The 23901-nt window shown below is 41.3% G+C and overlaps 1 protein-coding gene across 1 annotated transcript; it reads left to right on the top strand.

Moving 5' to 3' along the window:
• The first annotated feature begins 726 nt into the window (after positions 1-726).
• LOC134677303 (lysosomal alpha-mannosidase-like) lies at positions 727-23623 on the top strand. Its single transcript, XM_063535739.1, has 17 exons — positions 727-791; positions 1451-1577; positions 2074-2178; positions 5388-5488; positions 6398-6531; positions 7922-8058; positions 9510-9602; positions 10194-10323; positions 10564-10639; positions 11328-11448; positions 14050-14140; positions 14351-14447; positions 15267-16903; positions 19131-19449; positions 19841-20026; positions 21220-21375; positions 23007-23623. Exons 2-17 carry the CDS (start codon positions 1459-1461, stop codon positions 23621-23623), a joined length of 4119 nt encoding a protein of 1372 aa, XP_063391809.1. The 5' UTR covers positions 727-791; positions 1451-1458.
• Positions 23624-23901: the final 278 nt, after the last annotated feature.

Here is a 23901-nt window from a genome sequence, read left to right as displayed (position 1 = left end):
CGAAAGGGACGCGCATAGTGATAGTCGATAAAAATGGAACCGTGCTGCGCCCGCAGGCTGTATCTCATGAACCGTGATATCTAGGCAGTTGAAAATTTCACAGATGATGCATGTCTGTTGTTGTCGTTATAACAACAAATACTGAAAAGTACGGAATCCTCGCTGGGCAAGTCCTCGCCTCGCACTTGGCCTTTGTTTTAGATGTAAAGTTGGTATTTAAACCCTTTTAGGGGGTTGTATGTTATTTAAAATATGTCTTTGTGTACAATAAAGAGTTTACTAATACTACGTTACTATTACTAAGTATTTAAGTTACTAAACCCCAGGCCAAAAGTATTTGGACCATATGGACTACATGCTTACCTACCTATACCAGGGGTGCGAAACTTCTGACTTCGGTCAAACTCGGCTCCGCTCGGCTCAGCATTGCTCCGAGCAATTATTAGGGTTGGCACCACTTGACTTCCTTTTGCGTGCACGACCACAGATAAGATAATCACTTGATTTTTGACAACCCTAAATAGCCGAAAGGGATAGTGCCATATATTAGAAAGAGAGCATGATTCGATCCTGACCCGCTGTCAAACTTCGTTTTTGTAGGAAGTTTCCTTTCTGTATGGTAGTACTATTAATTATTCTGTGCCTATACCGACATGTGCACGTTGGAAGTTGGAGGGCCTGCCATCTTGTGAACTAAATCAGAAACTTTAACTTAATTTTTGTTGTTTTCAGGTTCACATTATCGGACACAGCATATCTTTTCCATTGGTGGAAAAATCGTCATGTGTCAGGTAAGTTTCTTAAAATAAGTGTAATCTGAAGTACTTTTCAATTATTGAATCCTATGGAGTAGGCCATGGATAATACTGAAAATTCTAAGAATATTGTGCGCAATAAAAGTTTTCAAATATGTACCTATCACTGTTTTTCTATTTTCTGAGATATGTTTTTAGGGTTCCGTACCCAAAGGGTAAAACGGGACCCTATTACTAAGACTTCGCTGTCCGTCCGTCCGTCCGTCCGTCTGTCTGTCACCAGGCTGTATCTCACGAACCGTGATAGCTAGACAGTTGAAATTTTCACAGATGATGTATTTCTGTTGCCGCTATAACAACAAATACTAAAAACAGAATAAAATAATGATTTAAATGGGGCTCCCATACAACAAACGTGATTTTTGACCAAAGTTAAGCAACGTCGGGCGGGGTCAGTACTTGGATGGGTGACCGTTTCTTTTTTTGTTTTTTTTTGTTTTTTTTTTTTTGCATTATGGTACGGAACCCTTCGTACGCGAGTCCGACTCGCACTTGCCCGGTTTTTCTATTTTCTGAGATAAGTTTTTTCTTTTTGACATTAAAGACACAATTATATAAGTATACCCATATCACACAAGGCAGCTTAGTGTAGTCAGATATGTCAATCCAGCAGGTAATTTAAAGTTTATTTCCAGTCCATCGTATGATGTACCAGCTGATCCGCCAAGGCCGCCTGACCATCGTCGGCGGAGGTCTCGGAGTCAGCGACGAAGCCTCCACTAGCTATCACGCCATCATCGACCAGTTCACCTACTCACTCAGGTGAGAGCTGTTCGTCAAAGCTTTTGTAAATACATACATACATATCATCATCTCAGCCATAAGACGTCCACTGCTGAACATAGGCCTCCCCCTTGGACCTCCATTCGTACCGGTTGTAAGCGACTCGCATCCAGCGTCTTCCGACGACCTTAACAAGGTCGTCTGTCCATCTTGTGGGTGGACGTCCTAGGCTACGCTTGCTAGTCCATGGTCTCCACTCCCGCACTTTTCGACCCATGGTCAGGCTGAATATCCGGTATCCGGCCAAACAACTATCCGTTGCATCTCTAATCTAATCCTGACGTACCTCTTTCGCTTCCTTCACTTTCATAACATTCCTCATACACGCTCGCCAGTTTAGGGTGCTCTTGACCTGGCTTTTTACGAATCAGAATACTTTTCCACTCATGTGAATAAAATGCAACTTTCTAATCAGTTTTTGAAGTATAAAGACAGCCTTTACGATCTGGTGTGGTGAAAATAACTATTCTTGCAGGAAGCTGAACTCTACATTCCGCGCATGCGCGCGCCCTCTAGTGGCGTGGGCGACAGACGTGTATGGACATTCAAGAGAGTTCACCTCCCTCATGGCACAGATGGGGTGAGTTTACATTCGAGTGCTTTCATAATATCCTCTAGCCGCCCAGAGACCTATAAAAAGGTCTCCTGTTCCATTCTAATTTGAACTTTGTGTTGACAAAATAAAATTTCATTTTGCTTGGCAAGGTTTGACGTATGGGCGGCTAGAGGATATAGACCCAGACTCAGCGAGAAGACCCGAAAATAGGGTATTTGACTACTAGTCAAATCAGTTTCTTTTTTAGAACTGTCAAAACGATTTTGTAACTATGGAATTTATATGAAATACTAGCATGTGACGTCACAATGAAATGACCTACTCTTTATAGTTTTATACGGGTTTTAAAATATTAATTGTGTCAAAAAATAACTGCTGTCTACGTTTGTCTATTAATCTTCTGGTGCTTTATTTCATGCATGTTGTAAAATAATTTATTTTAAATACAGTCTAGTAGTGAACAGTTAATAAATCGTTGGGTGACAAGCAAAAGTCACTAAGTACCACCACAAGTTCATAGCAATAGTGAACCATATTAGTACTAAAAGAAGGTCGATTTTTGTTTAATTTTTTTTAGTAATTAGGGACTTGTGCTTGTCACCTGACGAAATCATGAATACCTATTGACAGAACTCCTTAATTATTATTAGGTCTTGATCAACGCTCATTCATGCCGAAAGCACAGAATAAGTAATAGTACTACCGTACAGAAAGGAAACTTCCTACAAAAACGAGGTTTGACAGCGGTTCAGGGTCGAATCATGCTGTCCCTTTCTAGTATATCGCACTATCCCTTTCGGCTATTTAGGGTTGTCAAAATTAAAGTGGTTATCTTATCTGTGGTCGTGCACGCAAAAGGAAGTCAAGTGGTGCCAACCCTAATAATTGCTCGGAGCAATGCTGAGCCGAGCGGAGCCGAGTTTGGCCGATCTCAGGAGTTTCTCACCCCTGCCGAAAGTCTTTTTCTAAAGAAACATTTAATGCTTAGGTACCTTTCGACTTTCGACTTCGGTTTGTTAATATATACTTATAGTTCGTTTTTTTTAACATTAGAAAGAAGGTAAGCGATCTTGACATGACTTTTAGTTGAAAAACTTAAACATCAATAAGTTCAATAACTATTACTTATGAAAGCAGAAGAATGTAAATGATCGTATTAGATTCATAATTGTTACATATTTGCCGTGACTTAATTTTTAAAAAGTGTTTTTCAATTAAGAGACACGTCATGATTCTTTATCTTTTTAGTAGGGTCAGTAAGGTCATTTAGCATGCACTTTAGTCTCAGGCGATGCCGCTTGGCATGATTGTTCCTTAGGTCAAACAAAGTTGATCTGGCCCGGTAGACAGGAGATCGTACCATGCAGACCCCCCAAAAAGGGGGGGTGAAAGAGTCGGCTCCCCAGGTCCAATCTATGCTATATTCCTTCCTAGTCTTAGCAACTAGGGCAAGTTATATACCATTTTCGTATAAATTAGGGACGAGGAATTCATTTTTGAAATAATTATTATGCCTTTCCATACAAAAAAAAATATTTTTGTACAAAACATGAAAATGTTATGTCATTTTTTGTGACAATTTTGGATGTTACAATCACAGTGTGGCGATTTGCACTAAATAAAAAATTGGACGATGTAGCGCATGTATTCTTTATTCTGGAAAATATCACTTTATAGTAGGCATTCATACATTTTTTTGTAAAAAAAAAATAATTTATTGCGCGTGGCGGTAACGATTTCCATACAAATGGAACTATGCCCAAAGTCAAAGATTAAAAATGTTTACTAAAACACTGAATTTGACATTTTAAAAGTTTAAATATGTTTTAATAATTTTTCCATGCGTTTTTGCCCTTTTTTGGTACAAATTTGTTGTTTTTATTTTTCTTCCACACAAACTTTCTCCCCCCCCATTTCCCCCCTTAAGGGTAGATATTTTTAAATTTGTTTTTATAACTAACTTATTCCTTTTGTAATTAATCGATGTTCAAACGCTCAAGTTAAAATGTTCGGTAGTTTAGGATCTACATGTGTTTGAGCTAAAGACATTTTATTTCATAATATCCCATACATTATAATATCTAACAAAACTCTGCTTACTTCCAGACATCATACAATCTAAACCCCTGAAGATATAAAGCTGAAATTTTCAACATCAATTAAATGCGACAGGTTTAAGTTTAAAATAAAATATTTTTTTATAAAATCAACGCTTAAGGGGGGGAAATGGGGGGAGAAAGTGTGTGGAAGAAAAATAAAAACAACAAATTTGTACCAAAAAAGGGCAAAAACGCATGGAAAAATTATTAAAACATTATATTTAAACTTTTAAAATGTCAAATTCAGTGTTTTAGTAAACATTTTTAATCTCTGATTTTGGGCATAGTTCCATTTGTATGGAAATTGTTACCGCCACGCGCTATAAATTATTTTTTTATTACAAAATAATGTATGAATGCCTACTATAAAGTGATATTTTCCAGAATAAAGAATACATGGGCTACATCGTCCAATTTTTTATTTAGTGCAAATCGCCACACTGTGATTGTAACATCCAAAATTGTCACAAAAAATGACATAACATTTTCATGTTTTGTACAAAAATCATTTTTTTGTATGGAAAGGCATAATCATTATTTCAAAAATGAATTCCTCGTCCCTAATTTATACGAAAATGATATATAACTTGCCCTAGTTGCTAAGACTAGGAAGGAATATAGCATAGATTGGACCCGGGGAGCCGACCCTTCCCCCCCCCCCCTTCTTGGGGGGTCTGCATGGTACGATCTCCTGGCTACCGGGCCAGATCAACTTTGTTTGACCTAAGGAACAATCGTGCCAAGCGGCATCGCCTGAGACTAAAGTGCATGCACTTCCATACATTTGTGTTCCTTACTGACCCTACTATTTTTTCTAATGCTAAACAAAACGAACTCCAGTAACTGGACACGTTATGTCATGGCTGTACGAAACAGTCTGTCAATTTTTGCGGGGGAGGGGACGTCAAATGTATTGCTATTTCTACATGATTTGTACGTAACGTACAAATAGCCATGCCAGTCCATACAAAAGTTTTCACAACTGTGCAAGTTTTTCGGCAGAGGGGTAAGCTCTTAAAGGCGACTCCAGTTATTAAATGCTCTAAGACGCTCGGTGACGAAAGTCTTTTTCGAAAGCAATTTTAATGCTTACTATTTTGACTTCGGTTTGGTAATATAGTCGTTATCTTACAGATATGACGCGTTATTCATAAACCCGATCAGCTACGACGAAGAAGTCGCGCGCATGCGCAGAAGATCATTGGAATTCTTATGGCGCGGCAGCGATGACCTCGGTAAGGACACGAAGGCACAGATTAATAAATAGTTACTACGTAAAGATACTTCATTCTCAAACAAAAGCGAAAATACCTACGCTATAATAGCCTACAAAACCTTAATAAAAATACCTGCTGCCCGCCGTGCGAGTCACGTGCCAACGCGTCATCGTAAGAATGCGCTAGGTTGTGCTAGGGTTGTAGGTACCTCAGTCCTCGCCTGCGCGGTACGGGGGTGACGGGGTAGGACGACTAAGGGGGCGGAGATGGTGCGGGCGCCGTACGCCTGCCGCCCGCGCCGCCCCCGCCACCCTTAGTCGTCCTACCCCGTCGCCCCCGTACCGCGCAGGCGAGGACTCATTTAAGCGGTCGGTCTATAGCTTGACAAATTCGTACGTGACACCACTGAATAAGCAATAGTACCGTCGCCATCAGATATATCGGAGCGGCCAAGGTGTTCACAATATCTGAACACGCACTCTAACGCCTTGACAATAGAGGCGTGTTCAGATATTTGTGACCACCTTGGCCGCTGCGATATATCTGATGGTGACTGTACTACCGTACAGAAAGGAAACTTCCTACAAAACCGAAGTTTGACGGCGGTTCAGGGTCATGCTATGAAACCCTCGCAACGCTCAAGATTTAATTTTTCGAACCACTCGCTACGCTCTTGGTTCAATTTTGGAATCTTTCGCTTGCTCGGGTATCGATATTAGCACGAGCGGTTAAACAACAACTTTGCCCCCTTGTAAAACAAATAAGGTAAACGTACTGGTGCTTGACGCGGTCCCAGTACATGTCGTCTTGAAACTTAAGTCGTTGTCAATACAGGTTACAGCAAGGTGTCATCTATTAGGCATTATATCAGCACTAGAACTTTTACCTTAACTTGTTGTCTTGTATAATACTTATATGTCCATACAGGTCCGTCGACCGACATGTTCACACATAACTTGTTCGACGGGTACTGGGCGCCACCAGGCTTCTGTTTCAGCAAGCTGTGCACCGACCCCCTACTGGTCACCTCTAACATACTCTTCTCGGACTTAACGGACCGGGTGAGGGACATAACACTCCACCATTGACGTATATCTAAGAACGGGCCTTACGGCACAGAATAAGTAATAGTATTAGCAGGCGTGGCTCACTCCGCGATTTCGTCGCTTTGCTACAGGTAGCTAAAAGTGCATCCATTCGACCCCAACTTTGGGGTTTGCCATAAGCCGCGCGTGGCGCTGTCGCCACCTTGCGGCCATATCTGTGCTGTTCGTGACAGACGCGTTTTGTTAGAGAGTGAGTCTTCTGTACCTAGTACTATTATTTATTCTGTGGTACTAGGTACAGAAGACTCACTCTCTAACAAAACGCGTCTGTCACGATCAGCACAGATATGGCCGCTAGGTGGCGACAGCGCCACGCGCGGCTTATGGCTAGCCACCAAAATTGGTGTACGGCTGTACTGTATTTTTAGCTACTTGTTGCAAAGCCACGAAATCGCGGAGTGAGCCACGCCTGCTTACGGGCACTAAAAATGGCGGTGTCCCTCATGAATTTGAGCCAATCCTGCAGTCTAAAGGCTCCTCTTCACGTTGGGCCAACGCCAACGAGGGACGCAGCCATGCGGTAGAATGAGATACCAATATCACTTGCTCCCTCTGACGTATAAATGCGTCCCTCGTTGGCGTTGGCGTTGGCCCAACGTGAAGAGAAGCCTTAACGCAACTAGTTGCGATCAATCGCGCGCGTGCTGCGAACTCGTCAACCAATCGCGTTGTAGCGGTGTCATTCTTTCGCACCTTCGCACCTTCCCCGCCCCCCTTAGTCGTCCCACCCCGTCGCCCCCGTACCGCGCAGGCGAGGACTCATTTAAGCGGTCGGTCTAACGTGAGTCATACTTTATCATAGAGGGTCGGTCCAACGTGAGCATAGAGGTACAATAATATAGAGATGACACGGGGGAGGGGCCAAACGACCGAACTTATGAAAATTTCAGTAGGAGTAGCAGAGAAAGCGTTATTATTGCTTGTCCTTGTCACAGTCTCACTTTTTGCTTGTTCCCCACCAAAAATTTAGTACGGTCAGGCGTGGCTCACTCCACGATTTCGTCGCTTTGCTACAGGTAGCTAAAAGTGCATCCGTTCGACCCCAACTTTGGGGTTTGCCATAAGCCGCGCGTGGCGCTGTCGCCACCTAGCGGCCATATCTGTGCTGATCGTGACAGACGCGTTTTTTTAGAGAGTGAGTCTTCTGTACCTAGTACTATTATTTATTCTGTGGTATGGTTTATGGTGGGCAACAAATAACCCGACCGAATTACGTAGATTGTTTTTGGTATGTTGTCAGCAATGTTAAAACGTTTTAATATTGTCGCTTTGCGTATGTTTTGTCCCTCACGGAGGCACGCGTATAGCTCATCTATGTAATACCTATGTACTTCATCGTCCACAGGTAGACAAGTTCATCGAAAGCGTGCTATACCGGCAAGCCCCGAACTTCGAGACGCGGAACGTTATGGTAATCATGGGGCATCGTAAAGCCTACTCGGATGCTTACGTCTGGTTCGAGAACATCGACAAACTAATCGTGTACGTATTTCATCACCTAGGGGTTTTCTATTTGCCACAGCCTATCAAAAGAAGTAAAAAACATGGGGTACCGCAAAATGGGGTGAGTAGGGTCAAAACTAAAATTCAAACCTCGATAACATTTTATTTTTACATATGAAAACTGGTGTATATAATAAGTGTTCCGGACGTTTGTATTTTAGTTTTTATTTTATTTTGGGTAGTTCCATTTCATAACTTTGACGATAAAGAGAAAAACCCACCTCACCCCGTAGTGCCTCGTATTTGGGGTGAGAGGGGTTTTCATACAAAGGTGATTTTGGAAGATTGTTGGATCGATCTTTTTATATTATGCGTATTACTATAGCCCCTTGACCGTCCGACGATAGCATAGTATCCGAAAAAAATATGCTCTTAACCGTCCGCGGGAACCTTACTATCCAAAGGGGGGGTGGAAGAAAGAATTGATTTCAGAGACATCTAACGGAATATTTCGCCATTATTTACTAGTTCTCTTGATGCGACAACGTAGCCTAACTAAATAGTTAGCTCTAAAAAATTTAGATGGCAGTGTAGTTATAATTTTTGTAGAAAAATGTGAATGCGCTGCGCGGGGCGTGCGTCGCTAAAAAACCCCGGACGGTTGACGGGAATACAGTCTCGCGGGCCGGACGGTTGAGTGGATAGCTCCATTTTAAATTGGAATACATTATTTTTGTAGCAGTAGCCTTAAAATCCCTTCTCACCCCCTTCCCTTCTCAATCCCTTCTCAAACCTTGTCTCCCCATTCATAACCCACCTCTCCCCGCGAAACCTACTCACCCCGTTTTACGGTACTTTTCTATGACAAGACAGGCGATCACGTGATGCTTTCCATAGAAAACGATGCGCCGGAAGCTCTGGCCCGGACACGGCCCGGTCTAACGTGACTCATCCTTAATATCATTAAATATCGTATTTCAAAAATAGCATTTTGCCGTTTTTCACAGATTTTCCAGTGACGAAATCGAGCACTCAAAATTTAATTGTGTTTGAGTTTTTAGAATTGTCTCGATGAGTATTAGTTGCCCGTAGTACAAAAGTACAGTCAGCGACCGTCCGTCCGTCCGTCCGTCTGTCACCAGGCTGTATCTCATGAACCGTGATAACTAGATAGTTGAAATTTTCACAGATGATGTATTTCTGTTGCCGCTATAACAACAAATACTAAAAGCAGAATAAAATAAAGATTTAAATGGGGCTCCCATACAACAAACGTGAATTTCGACCAAAGTTAAGCAACGTCGGGAGTGGTCAGTACTTGGATGGGTGACCGTTTTTTTTTTGCTTTTTTTTTTGTTTTTTTTTCTTCGTGCGCGAGTCCGACTCGCACTTGCCCGGTTTTTTTTGCATTATGGTACGGAACCCTTCGTGCGCGAGTCCGACTCGCACTTGCCCGGTTTTTTTTATTAAGACATTGTTTTTTTTTCCAGTCACACAAACTGGAGGGCCACCCAGAAAAAACTCAACGTAACCATGTTCTACTCGAACCCGCCTTGCTACCTGGCCGCCGTCCATGACGAGATGTAAGAGCATTCATCGACCGATACGACTCTCAAGAAAAAGCATACTCCCATCTTTAAGGCCGGCAACGCACTTGTAAACCCTGGTGTTCTTCTTCTTCCTGGCGTTATCCCGGCATTTTGCCACGGCTCATGGGAGCCTGGGGTCCGCTTGACAACTAATCCCATGATTTGACGTAGGCACTAGTTTTTACGAAAGCGACTGCCATCTGACCTTCCAACCCAGAGGGGAAACTAGGCCTTATTAGGATTAGTCCGGTTTCCTCACGATGTTTTCCTTCACCGAAAAGCGACTGGCAAATATCAAATGATATTTCGTACATATTAAGTTCCGAAAAACTCATTGGTACGAGCCGGGGTTTGAACCCGCGACCTCCGGATTGAAAGTCGCACGCTCTTACCGCTAGGCCACCAGCGCTTGTAAACCCTGGTGTTGCAGGCTAAAATCGCAATGAAACTATAATCGCATGCGAGTTCGCGCGCCGTCTAAATTAGCCCTAAGAATAATATAAAATCGTGTCTTTACTAAAACCACCACCGAAATCACCAATCACAGACGTGTCAAAAAAAACAGCCTTACAAAATGTGTTTCAGCCCAGACTTGGAAACCAAACAGGACGATTTCTTCCCGTACGTGCACGATAGGGACAGCTATACGGTCGGCATGTACACTTCTAGGCCTACGTTGAAGTACCTTATCAGGGAGGCGCACATCTACCTGCAGGTAAATGCAGACAAAACAGGACGACTTTTTCCCGTACGGACACGACAAGGATAGGTATGGCCTGGCTAAGCCTTAGACGGACCCAATTTGATTTGATCCGGGGCCCAATTTGAGTCGAGAAATTGATAGAAAATAGAAACTAACTTGGCTATTCACCGTATAACGTATATTTTTGGTCCTTGAATAAGGTTTCATTTACCCTAATTACAGTAATGACTAATGTTGAATATTATTTGTCAGATGGCGAAGCAAATGCAAATAACTGCCAACATGGGCCCGTATAAAAGCATCTTTGAAGACTTCAATTGGGTCATGGGTAAGCCGCACGTATAGACCGACCGCTTAAATGAGTCCTCGCCTGCGCGGTGCGGGGGGACGGGGTAGGACGACTAAGGGGGGCGGGGAAGGTGCGGGCGGGAGGCGTACGGCGCCCGCACCTTCCCCGCCCCCCTTAGTCGTCCTACCCCGTCCCCCCGTACCGCGCAACGGACATTTAAGCGGTCGGTCTATAATGTTACTTAAAAACCGGCCAAGTGCGAGTCGGACTCGCGCACGAAGGGTTCCGTACCATAATGAAAAAAAAAACGGAAAAAAAATGCAAAATAAAAAACGGTCACCCATCCAAGTACTGACCACGCCCGACGTTTCTTAACTTTGGTCAAATTGAAAATCACGTTTGTTGTATGAAGTTAAATCTTTATTTTATTCTGTTTTTAGTATTTGTTGTTATAGCGGCAACAGAAATACATCATCTGTGAAAATTTCAACTGTCTAGCTATAACGGTTCGTGAGATACAGCCTGGTGACAGACAGACGGACGGACGGACGGACGGACGGACAGCGAAGTCTTAGTAATAGGGTCCCGTTTTACCTTTTGGGTACGGTACCCTAAAAATGGCAAAAAATAAAAGAAACCTTCATTTGGTATAGTCATGTGCAGGGGTGGTTCTTGTAAAGTGTGGTGATGTGCAGGGGTGGTCCGTCTAAAGAGTGATGGTGTGCAGGGGTGGTCCAAGACCACAGCGTGGCGCCAGGGGTGCTGCGGCATCGGGTCAAGCAATACTACGTGAGCAGGATAGACGCGGCCATCACCAATTCTACCGACTTCATTTCGAAAGCTTTTACGTGAGTTTCACGCAGGGTTACCAGATGACAGGAATTTTCCTGACATGTCAGGATTTTTTTGAATTGAACGATTTTTTATAAAGTAATTCAAAAATTACTTCAAAAACATTGTAAGATATAATAAATAAGATCCACTCAACCTGCGTACCTGGCTATCGGGCTATCGGCTCAATCGGGTGGCCATCGCTAACGGCTATTAGAAGCCTCAAAAATATGAAAAATCAGGAAAAATATTCGGAAATCAGGAATTTTGTCAGGAATTTCTAAATTTGTACCTGGTAACCCTAGTTTCACGTGACTGACGTGACTGTGGCACTGGTCCCACCGCGAGCTAGTAAGCTATGAGCTATCGGCTATAAACACGAACAAAAGATAAGCACTCCCGTGTAAATAAAAGAGACACGGCGATATTTCTAGCTCACCGCTGGGCGAGTAACTATAAATATCGCCGTGTCTCTTTTATTTACACGGGAGTGCTTATCTTTTGTTCGTGTTTATAGCCGATAGCTCATAGCTTACTAGCTCGCGGTGGGACCAGTGCCTGTACCCTGTGTGTGCTTGCACCTAGGGTTGCCATATGGAAGAATTAAATGTCCTGATAAAAATCCTGACTTCACCCTAAAAATCCTGACATTTCTTCTTCTTCTTCTTCTTCCTCGCGTTATCCCGGCATTTCGCCACGGCTCATGAGAGCCTGGGGTCCGCTTGACAACTAATCCCATGATTTGACGTAGGCACTAGTTTTTACGAAAGCGACTGCCATCTGACCTTTCAACCCAGAGGGTAAACTAGGTCTTATTGGGATTAGTCCGGTTTCCTCACGATGTTTTCCTTCACCGAAAAGCGACTGGTAAATATCAAATGATATTTCGTACATAAGTTCCGAAAAACTCATTGGAACGAGCCGGGGTTTGAACCCGCGACCTCCAGATTGCAAGTCGCACGCTCTCACCGCTAGGCCACCAGTGCTTTTTACAAAAAGCACTTTATTTTTTTATTTTTTTTAAATCCTGACATTTCTTGTAACAGAATTTTGGCGTAGCTTGAACGACGCCCCGGCGGCGCACTGCGCTCTGCGGTGTACTGTGGGGCTACCGCGAAAACCCAAATTCGCAAATTGCGGGGATCTTTCTCTTTTACTCCAATGAAGGCGTAATTAGAGTGACAAAAAAAATGCCCGCAATTTGCGAACTTCCATTTTCGCGGTTATAGCCCTGTATCGTGGATCTACCTTTCCCTTTCCCTCCGTCCGACCCCGTAGCCCCCTCCCCGCGTTTTTTATGAGATCATTCCTAAAAATCCTGGTACTTCCCAAGTCCGGCCGCAATCCGGACAGAGGGTCAAAACTCCTGACATGTGTAATGTACTTGCATTTTTATTACGAATCCCTTACTGGATAACGGTATAGCAAGAGAGATGGTGCTGCCATCTACAGGGTGTCCCAGAATTCGACGTCAAGCCGTAAACGGATGATAGACCAAGTCATAACAGTTATCATAAAAATACAAAAAAAAATCCAACTCATGTTCTTTAAAAATTATGGTCACTTTAAAAATTCACTAAAAAATCCACACCCTGTAATTATTCCAGATTACACAATAATAAAAAAATTTGAATAAATTATGGAATTTGTAGTAACAAGAGTTAAAGAACCATTACAGGGTGTGGATTTTTTTGTGAATTTTTAAAGTGACCATAATTTTTAAAAAACAGGAGTTGGTTTTTTTTTTTTTTAAATACAAAAAAAATGATAACTGTTATGACTTGGTCTATCATCCGTTTATGGCTTGACGTCGAATTCTGGGACACCCTGTATACAACAATAAATTATTATTCACTTATTAAAATGCTTTATCCCGTGGTGAAAAAAAAATAAAAAAACAAGAATATAGTTTAAGCCTTTATAAGCCAGAGGGAATATATTTCCCACCTGATTTTGCACTTTATTTCAAAGTAATAGGGTTCAATTTTGCATAATTTCTGGCACCCTTATGCCTTATAAAGGGTTAAGTTAATTATGTAGGTAAATGTAATTTTTTGATATGTTAATTTAATTTTTGGTTGTGGAATAAATGGGCTTTATATTATTTATTTATTATACACCGCGTTTTTATTGAATTCCGTTAACTTCGGGGTATGGTTAAGTACGTTTAAGAGAACTAAATGGCATAGTTAATTTTCAAAAAAAAAAAAAAAATTTTTTGCTTATTTTGAAAAAAATAAAAATTTTTTAAAAGTAATTAAATGTAGCATATAGCGTTGTTGTAACACGGGCATTACATTTAACTCAACCAAACAATTGAAATCTGTGACATATCAATGTCATTTCGAACATCGAGCGACCGAGATTGTATTTAAGTTTAGTTGCAAATGCATGAACTCATTCTAAACACTAATCAATATGTAAACCGGCCCTAAGGCAAGTGTACACGTTTGTAGAGGCCTTAAAGGAAAAAAATAAAGTATCGATTATCTCCGAAATGGAGTTAATTAGAATATCGGTGTCTTTGAGAAAGTTACTAGATTTAAGCTCAGGAATGCACCCCTGAAATTAACGGAAATAAAAAAAAACACGGTGTATATAAAATGCTTTATCGGCAGTAAGCTACGCTCAAGCCCTCAACATGTGGGGTACGACCGGTGTATGTTCAACATATCTTCGTGTTATGGGTCCCGATTCATTAAGTATAGCGTAAGTATTAATATTCATATACCTACCTATGAATGAATAAATGAATGAAAATCTTTATTTCAGGGAACTAGTGGCCCATACATAATACCTTAAAACTAGCATACATATTATAAATATATTTTAAAACTAAACACTGTAAATCACATTATGGTTGCGATGCATTACGCAACCCCGTAGTGTCTGGCTTAATGCTATTCTTCTGTGTTGCAGATTCAGGTGTATAACCCGCTCGGCTGGGCCGTCACTACGCCCGTGCGGCTACCCGTCTATCCCACGAACAGCGTTTTTAAAGTCTACGACAATGACGGTAAGAGCTTTGAAATCTTTGAATTATAATATTTATAATACACTAGGTTATACGTCTACATTCCACGTCTGCGTGGAATTAGTGACAGCAGCTAAAGTAAGTATAGCGCCTGGATAATGCTAATAGCAGTCATTCCATTCGCGCATTGCTTACTTTAATTACTAAGCAATACATTCACTTTTTCAATTCCACCCCCCCCCCCCCCTTTGCACTATCTTCAGAAATGATTACCGACATAAAAACTATCCTATGTCCTTCCCCGGGACTCAAACTATCTCTATGCCAAATTTCAACTAAATCGGTTCAGCGGTTTAAGCGTGCAGAGGTAACAGACAGACAGACTTTCGCATTTATAATATAACTAGCTCTTGCCCGCGTCTTCGTCTGCGTGGAATCAGTAACAGCAGCTAGTGTAAGTATAGCGCCCTAATAAAGTGTAATAGCAATCATTCAATTTGAGCATCAGTTGCAATTAGTGATTAGGCAATTCATTAACTCTCTCAATTCCACCCCCTTTTCACTCTCTTTAGGGGTGATTCCCGACATAAAAACTATCCCATGTCCTTCCCCGTGACTCAAAACATCTCTATGGTAAATTTCAACTACATCGGTTCAGCGGTTTAAGCGTGAAGACGTAACAGACAGACACACTTTCGCATTTATAATATTAAGTATGGATAAGTATGGATTATTCAAATAATAATAAGCTGTCTTAAATTTTACACTTATAATTCAATAAATAAACCTTTATAAAAGCTATTCTTCCCAGGCTGTTGAGGCACACACAAGCAGGTGTTAAATTAGAATAATGATTTGCAGGCGAAGAAGTTAAATCGACGACAATAAGATTGCCAGATACAATATTGAGAATTCGCAGTCGCCCAAAAGCAGACTATGAAGTCGTTTTCATAGCAGTCAACATCCCACCGGTGGGATTCCGGTCCTATTATATAGAAGCACAGTTCTTTAAAGCTCGTAAAATGTTAGTTAAAAGAGGAGGCCAAAAAAGCGCAGATTATGAAGACGACACAGAAGAGGAAACATTAGCACCTGTTGAGAAAGAAACTAAACAAGAATCTAGACCAAGGAGAGATAAATATGAAATGAAAGTATTGGGTTCAGAAGGCAATAAACGAGAGAAGAAAATGATTGCTAATAAAGCACTTAATACCCATAATATGACTAAACGTGAGACCAGACAAAGGCTAACAGATGTAGTAAAGGATACAGCAAATAACTACTTTAAGGATAGTGTTCCTGTTGACGACGTAGACAACGATCAAACAAGAAGTGCTACAGAAGCACAAATAATGCTTCCGATGCTAAAGGAACATGCTACAGAAGTCGGAGGTAGCCTTCTCATGCTAAAAGACTATTTGCAAAAATCTAAAGTTCTTAATAAATTGGACTTCATTGAACCGGAAAACGAACTGTTATCATCTCATGAGCATGAACCTGAATTTGAGGCTGAAGCAGATATAAAAATACCTTTTACGAAAAACATTACAAGATTCAGTAAAGTAAATACGGAAGATATGATGGTAGAACCGGATATAAGGGTGCATATTGTACGTCCACATAGAATAAAACCAGAACAGCCTTATTTAACAACTACAGATTCAGATATCAGAGTACCTACGCAGGCCAGACGCAGGCCGGATATAAAGATATTATTAAACACTGATATAAAAGTACCAGTTAACAAATCCACTTTTAAAAATAAGGAAAGAAAATGGTCAGAATCAGTAGAATTTAAGGAATCTAGAACAGAATCATTAGCGATAGTTCCCGTTCAAACGGAATCAACAACATCTGCAGTGTATGTGGCTGAATGGCCTAGTACAACTGAATCAGTATTAGTAGTACCAGTTAGAAAAATGTGGGAAAAAGTTACAGTTAAACCAAAGTTGAAACTCGAAACAGAACGGCAAGATGCTGAAACAAAAAAAAATGAAGCAGCTCTAGAATATACAACTGAATCAGTAAATACACCAGTCAATGTAGCACAGTTAGGAAAGACGGGAAACAAGGACATGCAAGTTAGAAATACCGATACACTTGTAGATACTGACCTGATAGTAGACACAGGTGCCCGGAACGAGGATATTGAGCAAATTGAAATTTTAGAAAGGTTCAGAACGTACTCACAAACCACTGAAGAGGTAGAAAGGCTCGCACCATACTTACAAACTACAGAAGAGATTGAGAGAGTTAAAAATGAAGAAAATATTGAAACAAGCACTGGCGTAGAACCTACTACAACTGAAAGTACCGATTACACATCTAGTACCACTGACAATATTAGATATACGAGTACTAAAGCGTATGACGATAAACTATCGTCTGTGTCTCCAATTGAAACTAGAAAAAGTTTTGCTTCAGCTGCTGATATTGCTGATACAAATGAAAAGTATTTCAAAGTAGATGATGGAAGCCGATTGTTCATAGGAAACAAGGTATGTACATTCCTAGATTAGGTATTTTGGAGGAAATAATATTTCTTCATCGTTTTTTAAACAGTGTGTTTTCTGTAATAGGAGCAATAAATTAAACTGTAGGCTGTACTCCTCAAACTGACCAACATTTGATCAGCATCTTTTGAAATTAACTCATGTTTTGATTTTTATTACACTTTAAAGTTTATTCTAAGACGCAATGTATTGCAAATTTTGTTATGTTAAAAGCGTGACAAGTAACGTCAAACACACTGATGTCAGCGTACATTCAAAAATCAAAACATGAGTTATTTTCAAAAGTTGCTGAACAAAATGTTGGTCAGTTTGAGGAGTACAGTATTTAGTTTAATTTATTGCTCCTGTTACTATACTATACTTTTGTTTTTCCTTTACTAGATACGCTTCTTTTTGGCTGATTACCTTAATTTTTTATCTTTCTTCGAATTTGATTACTTTCTTTGATTTCCTGTTTTTCGTTTTGTAGTGGGTTTTCTCTTCTGTTCTCAATCTCGACATAATCGTCATATACTCTTATGTTATACGTTAGAATTTCTTCGTTGATTTTATTTTCCAATGCATTGTGCACTCCTGTATTATGTTTTTACTTTTACCCTACCGTCACATAAGGCTAGAATTTATTTTAGAGCGATATTATCAATCATGTTTTTGTGTAATTTATTTGCCACGTACACTTGTCTTAGACACTTGATTTGAGTTATTGACACATTTCTTATAATAAGAAGAAATTTATTGACCCAAAAAACACATAATAATAACAGTATATGGCCCTCGCCTCTGTGCTTGCCTTGACTGGCCGGCCAGAGTGGAGTCGCAAGAGCGGGACCTATGCTCCAGGTTGGAAGTGTAAAATGTCATAACGCCGGCGGCCTGCTGAACGGATTACCGGGATCTGGCTACCGCAGACTCACCTCTCGACAACCTCATAGCCACTCCAAAGTGTTGCCCTGTTGTCGCACTGTGCGTGCGGCCATTGCGGGGCCCACTCAATGAGTTGGCGAGTCACCACCTGTCTTATACAATTTTGAGACTGATTGTCACGGCAGGTGTCCGCTAGTCTCCTCCCATAGCCCGATCCCCAGTCCATCCAACTTTCAAATCTATAGCCCAATGACAATATTAGTAGTTCCCATCGCAGCACAAAAGTGCTGCACTGCAATAGTCTTTGCACCTGGCGGGGACCATCTCCAGATGTATCACATTGTGCGTTCGGGGATGGTATCCGCCACGTGTATCCCTTGCCTTTAGATTAATTTGTCTTAAAGGGCCTCTGCGCTGACTTCGGCCCCACGCACGCCTCCCAAAGGTCCGGGACCCCATGGTCCCGAGATATGGAAAGACAGTATAGCATATTCCAAGTATGGGGAACCCCAAAAAAATATTGTTTTTTTTCTATTTTTGTGTGAAAATCATAATGCGGTTCACAGAATACATCTACTTACCAAGTTTCAACAGTATAGTTCTTATAGTTTCGGAAAAAAGTGGCTGTGACACACGGACGGACAGACAGACAGACATGACGAATCCATAAGTGTTCCGTTTTTTGCCATTTGGCTACGGAACCCTAAAAATCATTAATACCTCAAAGGGAGCACTCCACGGGCTTTCCCGTACAAAAGCATTTTATTTCCTGTGTTGCTTTTTTTCGGCATTTAATGCAGGCAATTATATTTCCGTGCGTTTCTGCCACCATTTGTCATAGAAAAGGAAACTCTTATACCTGCAAATCTTTAGAAAATTCGCGTTTGCACGGGACAAACGGGGAATTCTCCAAAGGTTGCCTATGCGTGATCACTTTTAGCAATAAGACCCTGTTGTTTGTCTCTACTCAAGTTTCTGCTTTCTGTACAATACAGAAAGCAGAAACTTGAGAGTATGCACTAGAGTGCATACTCTTGAATACTCTTCAGAGTATTTGTACCTCTTGAATCTGGGCTCATAACCTGTTGAATCTGGGCGTAAAGGAAACTATGATGACTCCATATGAAGATGTATATTGTCGAAGAAATAGGCATTAGGCACTGATACAAATTTAGGCTGTTCAGCAGAAGGGTGGAAACGAATGTGACGGCATCACCCACGCGAACAAAAACCGTATATTTATTCAAATATTTAATCTTGTTCCACGTTTACAAACAAGGTTCTTTTAGTTTATGAAGACACTTTCCAACATGTATTGTATTGTATTCTTCTCTCTTTTGCCATTCAGTACGTCCGGGTCAACCTCGACGAAAGACGACGTGTCTCCAGCATCTTCCTCCGCAATGGAGTCCGCATCAACCTCGAGATTCTCATGTTCCACTACGTCTCCGATGACCCGGCCAAGTTTGACATCAGGACAGTACCACGGAGAGAGATCAAGCCACCAGGAGCGTACATCTTCAGGCCTATCGACCCTTACATTATCAGGTCGGAGGATAATTATGATGTCAGCATTGTAAAGACGGATATAGTTGAAGAGATCCGTATAACTTTTAGCAATTGGACGTCTCTGCAGCTGCGGCTGTATGTGGATAGCCCGGTTGTTGGTAAGACATTTTTGTTAGCTTAGTTTAGTGCCCCACTGCTGGGCAAAGGCCTCCCCTTACCTCCACTCCCCTTGCCCAGCAGAGTGGGACACCGTATCGGCTTAAATGTCATCATCATATATTTAAGAGTATGTCTCTTGCCGGTGGAGCATTTTATATGTTTGGCGGTCCTCTGCCTTCTCTTTGACAGCCTGATACGACACGACGTTGGTCTTTTCCTTTATTTGCTCCATCTACGCTCTCCTTGGTCTTCCCTTCTTCCTGTTCATAATAATTTACCGTAACTTATTTTTAAAATGTGTTTTTCATATAAAAGACATGAGATTGCTTACATTCTTTCTAATGCTAAAAAAACGACCTTATAATAAACGGTTTTCACCATCGCCAACAGAACTGCACTGGTTGGTCGGGCCGATCCCAACTGACGACGGCTTAGGCAAGGAGGTATTCATCCGGTACAAAACCGATCTGGACCACGACGGAGCCTTCTACACGGACTCCAACGGACGGCAGACCATCAAGCGGATCAGAGGCACCAGGGCCACGTACGACCCTGTAGATTTGGACCCTATCACAGGTAACTTTACCATGATTTTTTTAGTCTGGTCATTCGTTGAACGCAGTAAGCCCCCATTCGCACGACAGCTTTTTCAATGCGCGTTAAAAAAGCGCTTGGATCTGTCCGCACTCTAAATTCGACCAAGGCTTAAAGTCGAAAATCCAACAACGCTTGATAAAAAGCGTCACCGCTGTCGTGTGAATACATTGGCCCGTGCCCAGGGTCCCCATCCTCAGGGGGCCCCGAGATCAGACAGTAACAGTATATTTTCACCTCAGTAGCTCGAACAAGGGTACTTTTGCTTCTTAAAAACAGTGAGCGAAATGCGATTTTGCTCACTGAGTCATTTTGTCTCACTCAGTGAGCAAAATCGCATTTTGCTCACTTAGTGAGACAGTATGAGTGAGCAATATCGCATTTTGCTCACTGAGTGAGACAAAATGTCATTCAAGTGACTTTTATAGTCAAATGTCATTTCAACATGCGGGGTCTAATACAAGTTCGATATACTTGGGTTCTATTATCTCTGTCCCTCTAGGTATGTTCTCACTGCTTATTAGGGTGAAAAAATTTGTGTACTACACGAGATCAAAGTTATTTACATCTCGTGCGCTTTTGAATCCCTTACTACGCTCAAGATTCTAAATTAGATTATCTATTATAGAATCTTTCGCTTGAAATATCAAACTTTGATCTCTTGTTGTACAAATAACTATTGATTACCCATAATAAATAGAAGGTCATAGTAGTAAAATGTTAGTTCAATTTTGCTTTCTTTACTTTTCAAAAGGGGCCCAAATTATTGTGTGCCCAAGGGCCCCAGCATAGTTTAAGACGGCCCTGGCTGTAAGAGTGTGGGCTGATTTAGACGGCGTGCGAACTCGCATGCGATTTTTTGCTACATTGCGGACTGCTGGCTACGTCAAATTCAACCGACCGATCAAAAACAGCAATGTAATGAAACTCGTATGCGAGTTTTTGCATGGTCTAAATAGGGCTTGTTGCTGCTATTGCCTTTATACAGTCAATCATCAGTCAATGTTAAAGATTATATGGGGCATTATCTATAAAGGGACCTTATTGTCGATGGCGCTTACGCCGCACAGCGTCGCGCGGTATTGTATTTATATCAGAGCATCGTTAATAATGGCGTAAGCGTCATCGACAATAAGATCCCCTTTCATAGATGACGTCACATATTTTCATTCTAGGCAACCTATACCCCGTGACGTCGAAGATCTACATCGAGGATCCGAGGAAGAATATCCGTTTCTCGGTCTTCAACGACCGATGCCAGGCCGGGGGTGCGCTGATAGATGGCGCTGTTGATCTCATGCTGCATCGGAGGATACTTACTGATGATATAGGTTGGCTTTTAGCACAGAATAAATAATAGTACAGTGGTGAGACACTCCTGACTTCGGTCGAACTCGGCTCCGTTCGGCTCAGCACTGCTCCGAGCAATTATTAGGGTTGGCACCACCTGACATCCTTGTGCGTGCACGACCACAGATAAGATAATCACTTGAATTTTGCTAACCCTAAATAGCTGAAAGGGATAGTGTTATATATTAGAAAGGGATAGCATGATTCGACCCTGAATCGCTGTCAAACTTCGGGTTTTTAGGAAGTGTCCTTTCTGTACGGTAGTACTATTATTTCATCTGTGGTAGTACCGTACAGAAAGGAAACTTCCTACAAAACATAGGTACAATGTACATCATAGGTGTATTAGACAGGGACAGCATGATTCGACCCTGAACCGCTGTCAAACTTCAGTTTTATAGGAAGTTTCCTTTCTGTACGGTAGTAACCTATGTCACTATAGAGGCGGACCAAATAGTTTGCAGCGGATTTGATAGCCCACGCAGTCCGAGTGTTATTTATACGTCATCATTTCATAGAAGTTTGACGTTTAAAATAACACTTGCACTGCGTGGGCTATCAATCGCTGCAGACTTTTCTTGGTCTAACTCTATCCCTTTCGGCTACTTATTTAGGATTGTCGAAATTCAAGCAAATATCTTATCTGTGGTCGTGCACGCAAAGGGACGCAAGTTCTGTCAACCCTAATAATTGCTCGGAGTAATGCTGAGCCGAACGGAGCCGAGTTTGCCCGAAGTCAAGAGTGTCTCGCAACGCCGTGTCGCCAACCAAATTTTCTGTGTTAACTGCAAAACGTAATTCAAGACCAAAAAAAGTAAGAAAATGTTGCCACTTTTTACTAGAGCGTCTTGTATTTATGTAAAAATAAGTATATAAAAGGACCTACTTTTTTAAATGGTAGGAGTAAAATTACTAATAAATAAATTATCTTACCGTGATTATTTATCAAAAGGAATTTAGTATTTTACAAATAAATTATTGCAGTGGCAACATTATCTTACTTTTTTTGGTCTCGAATTACGTTTTGCAGTTTAGCTTTTCTTCTTCTTCTTAGTCGGATACTCTTGTCAGAGCAGTCGTGGTCATTGAGGTCGTTGTACGGCCTTTTTTGTTGTTTCCCGCCATGCTTCTCTATTTATTGCATTCCGCACGCACAGATTTAAAGGTGACCCGGTGAGAGTTTTAATTTGGTCGGTCCATCGCATTGAAGGCCGCAATCTGGGTCTTGTGCCATCCACTCTGCCTTGAACTGCCAGCCTCTCCATGGCGTCGTCTTCCCTGCGCGTAACGTGACCGAAGTAGCTAAGGATACGAGAGTGAACGATTGCCGAAAGTCTTTGTGTAACTTTGAGCTCCTGGAGAATGGATATATTAGTGCGACGCTGAGTCCATGATATCCGCAGCATCCTTCTCCAGCACCACATTTCCAAAGCATCAATGCGTTTTCGTTCACTCTCTCTCACTGTCCACGTTTCAGCACCGTAAAGCAACACTGGGAAAACGAGAGATCTTACGAGGCGAGTCTTCGTTGCCTTTGTGATGTTACGGTCTCTCCATATCTTTTTAGCTTTTAATACAAGTTTAGCTTTTAATACAACTATATTTTTCGCAGGTTTTGGTGCATACTTAAACGAGACAGAAGACGGCGAACCAATCAGAGCAGCCGGCACCCACTACCTCTACCTCTCCAAGGCGCACAGAAACAAAATATTCGAAAAGAAATTCGCAAAAGAAATATATTTCGCTCCCCGCGTTTTGACTTCCAACAATGCAATGTACGCTGACGATATGCGACAAACGTTTTACAATAGTAAAAATGAGTTTAGCGCTCTTAATGAGAAATTACCATTAGGTGTGCATCTTTTGACCTTAGAAAGAATAACTGCTGACGAGATGTTAGTGAGACTCGAAAATTATTTGGAAAAAGCAGACGTGACCTCTGATGGTGTTCGGTATGTGCGCTTAAGAGATTTATTTAGAGATATAAAGATAATATTGTTGAAAGAAACTCTGTTAGCTGGGAATATATACAAGGACCAGTGGAAGCCGACGCAGTGGAAAAAGAAGAATTTGTTTTATAGAAGATTTAATGATTATTATGGTAGTGGTAATGATACTTTGGAAGAAGATGAGCTGGATGTAAGTGACGATTTGGGTGGGAGAGGTGTTAGATTAGCCCCGCAACAGATTAGAACGTTTATTGTTAAGTATAAGTATAATAAAGCATAATATTTGAAACATTTTTTATTTATTTTGTAGTCTGCCTTTCGCACTATTGAAAGATGTAAAAAGTAAACAAATAATTTGTACATTTTCGGGTAGTTAAAGTTAGACCAAGGAAAGTCTGCAACGATTCTGATAGCCCACGCAGTGCAAGTGTTATTCATACGTCATTACTTCATAGAAGTTTGACTTTTAAAATAACACTTGCACTGCGTGGGCTATCAGAATCGTTGCAGATTTTTGATGGTCTAAGTCTATACTATAACATTTATTGGTGAACCAAC

This window comes from Cydia fagiglandana, chromosome 26 (assembly GCF_963556715.1).
Source record: "Cydia fagiglandana chromosome 26, ilCydFagi1.1, whole genome shotgun sequence".
NCBI classification, from domain to species: domain Eukaryota; kingdom Metazoa; phylum Arthropoda; class Insecta; order Lepidoptera; family Tortricidae; genus Cydia; species Cydia fagiglandana.
This window is presented reverse-complemented; position numbering and strand designations above follow the sequence as displayed.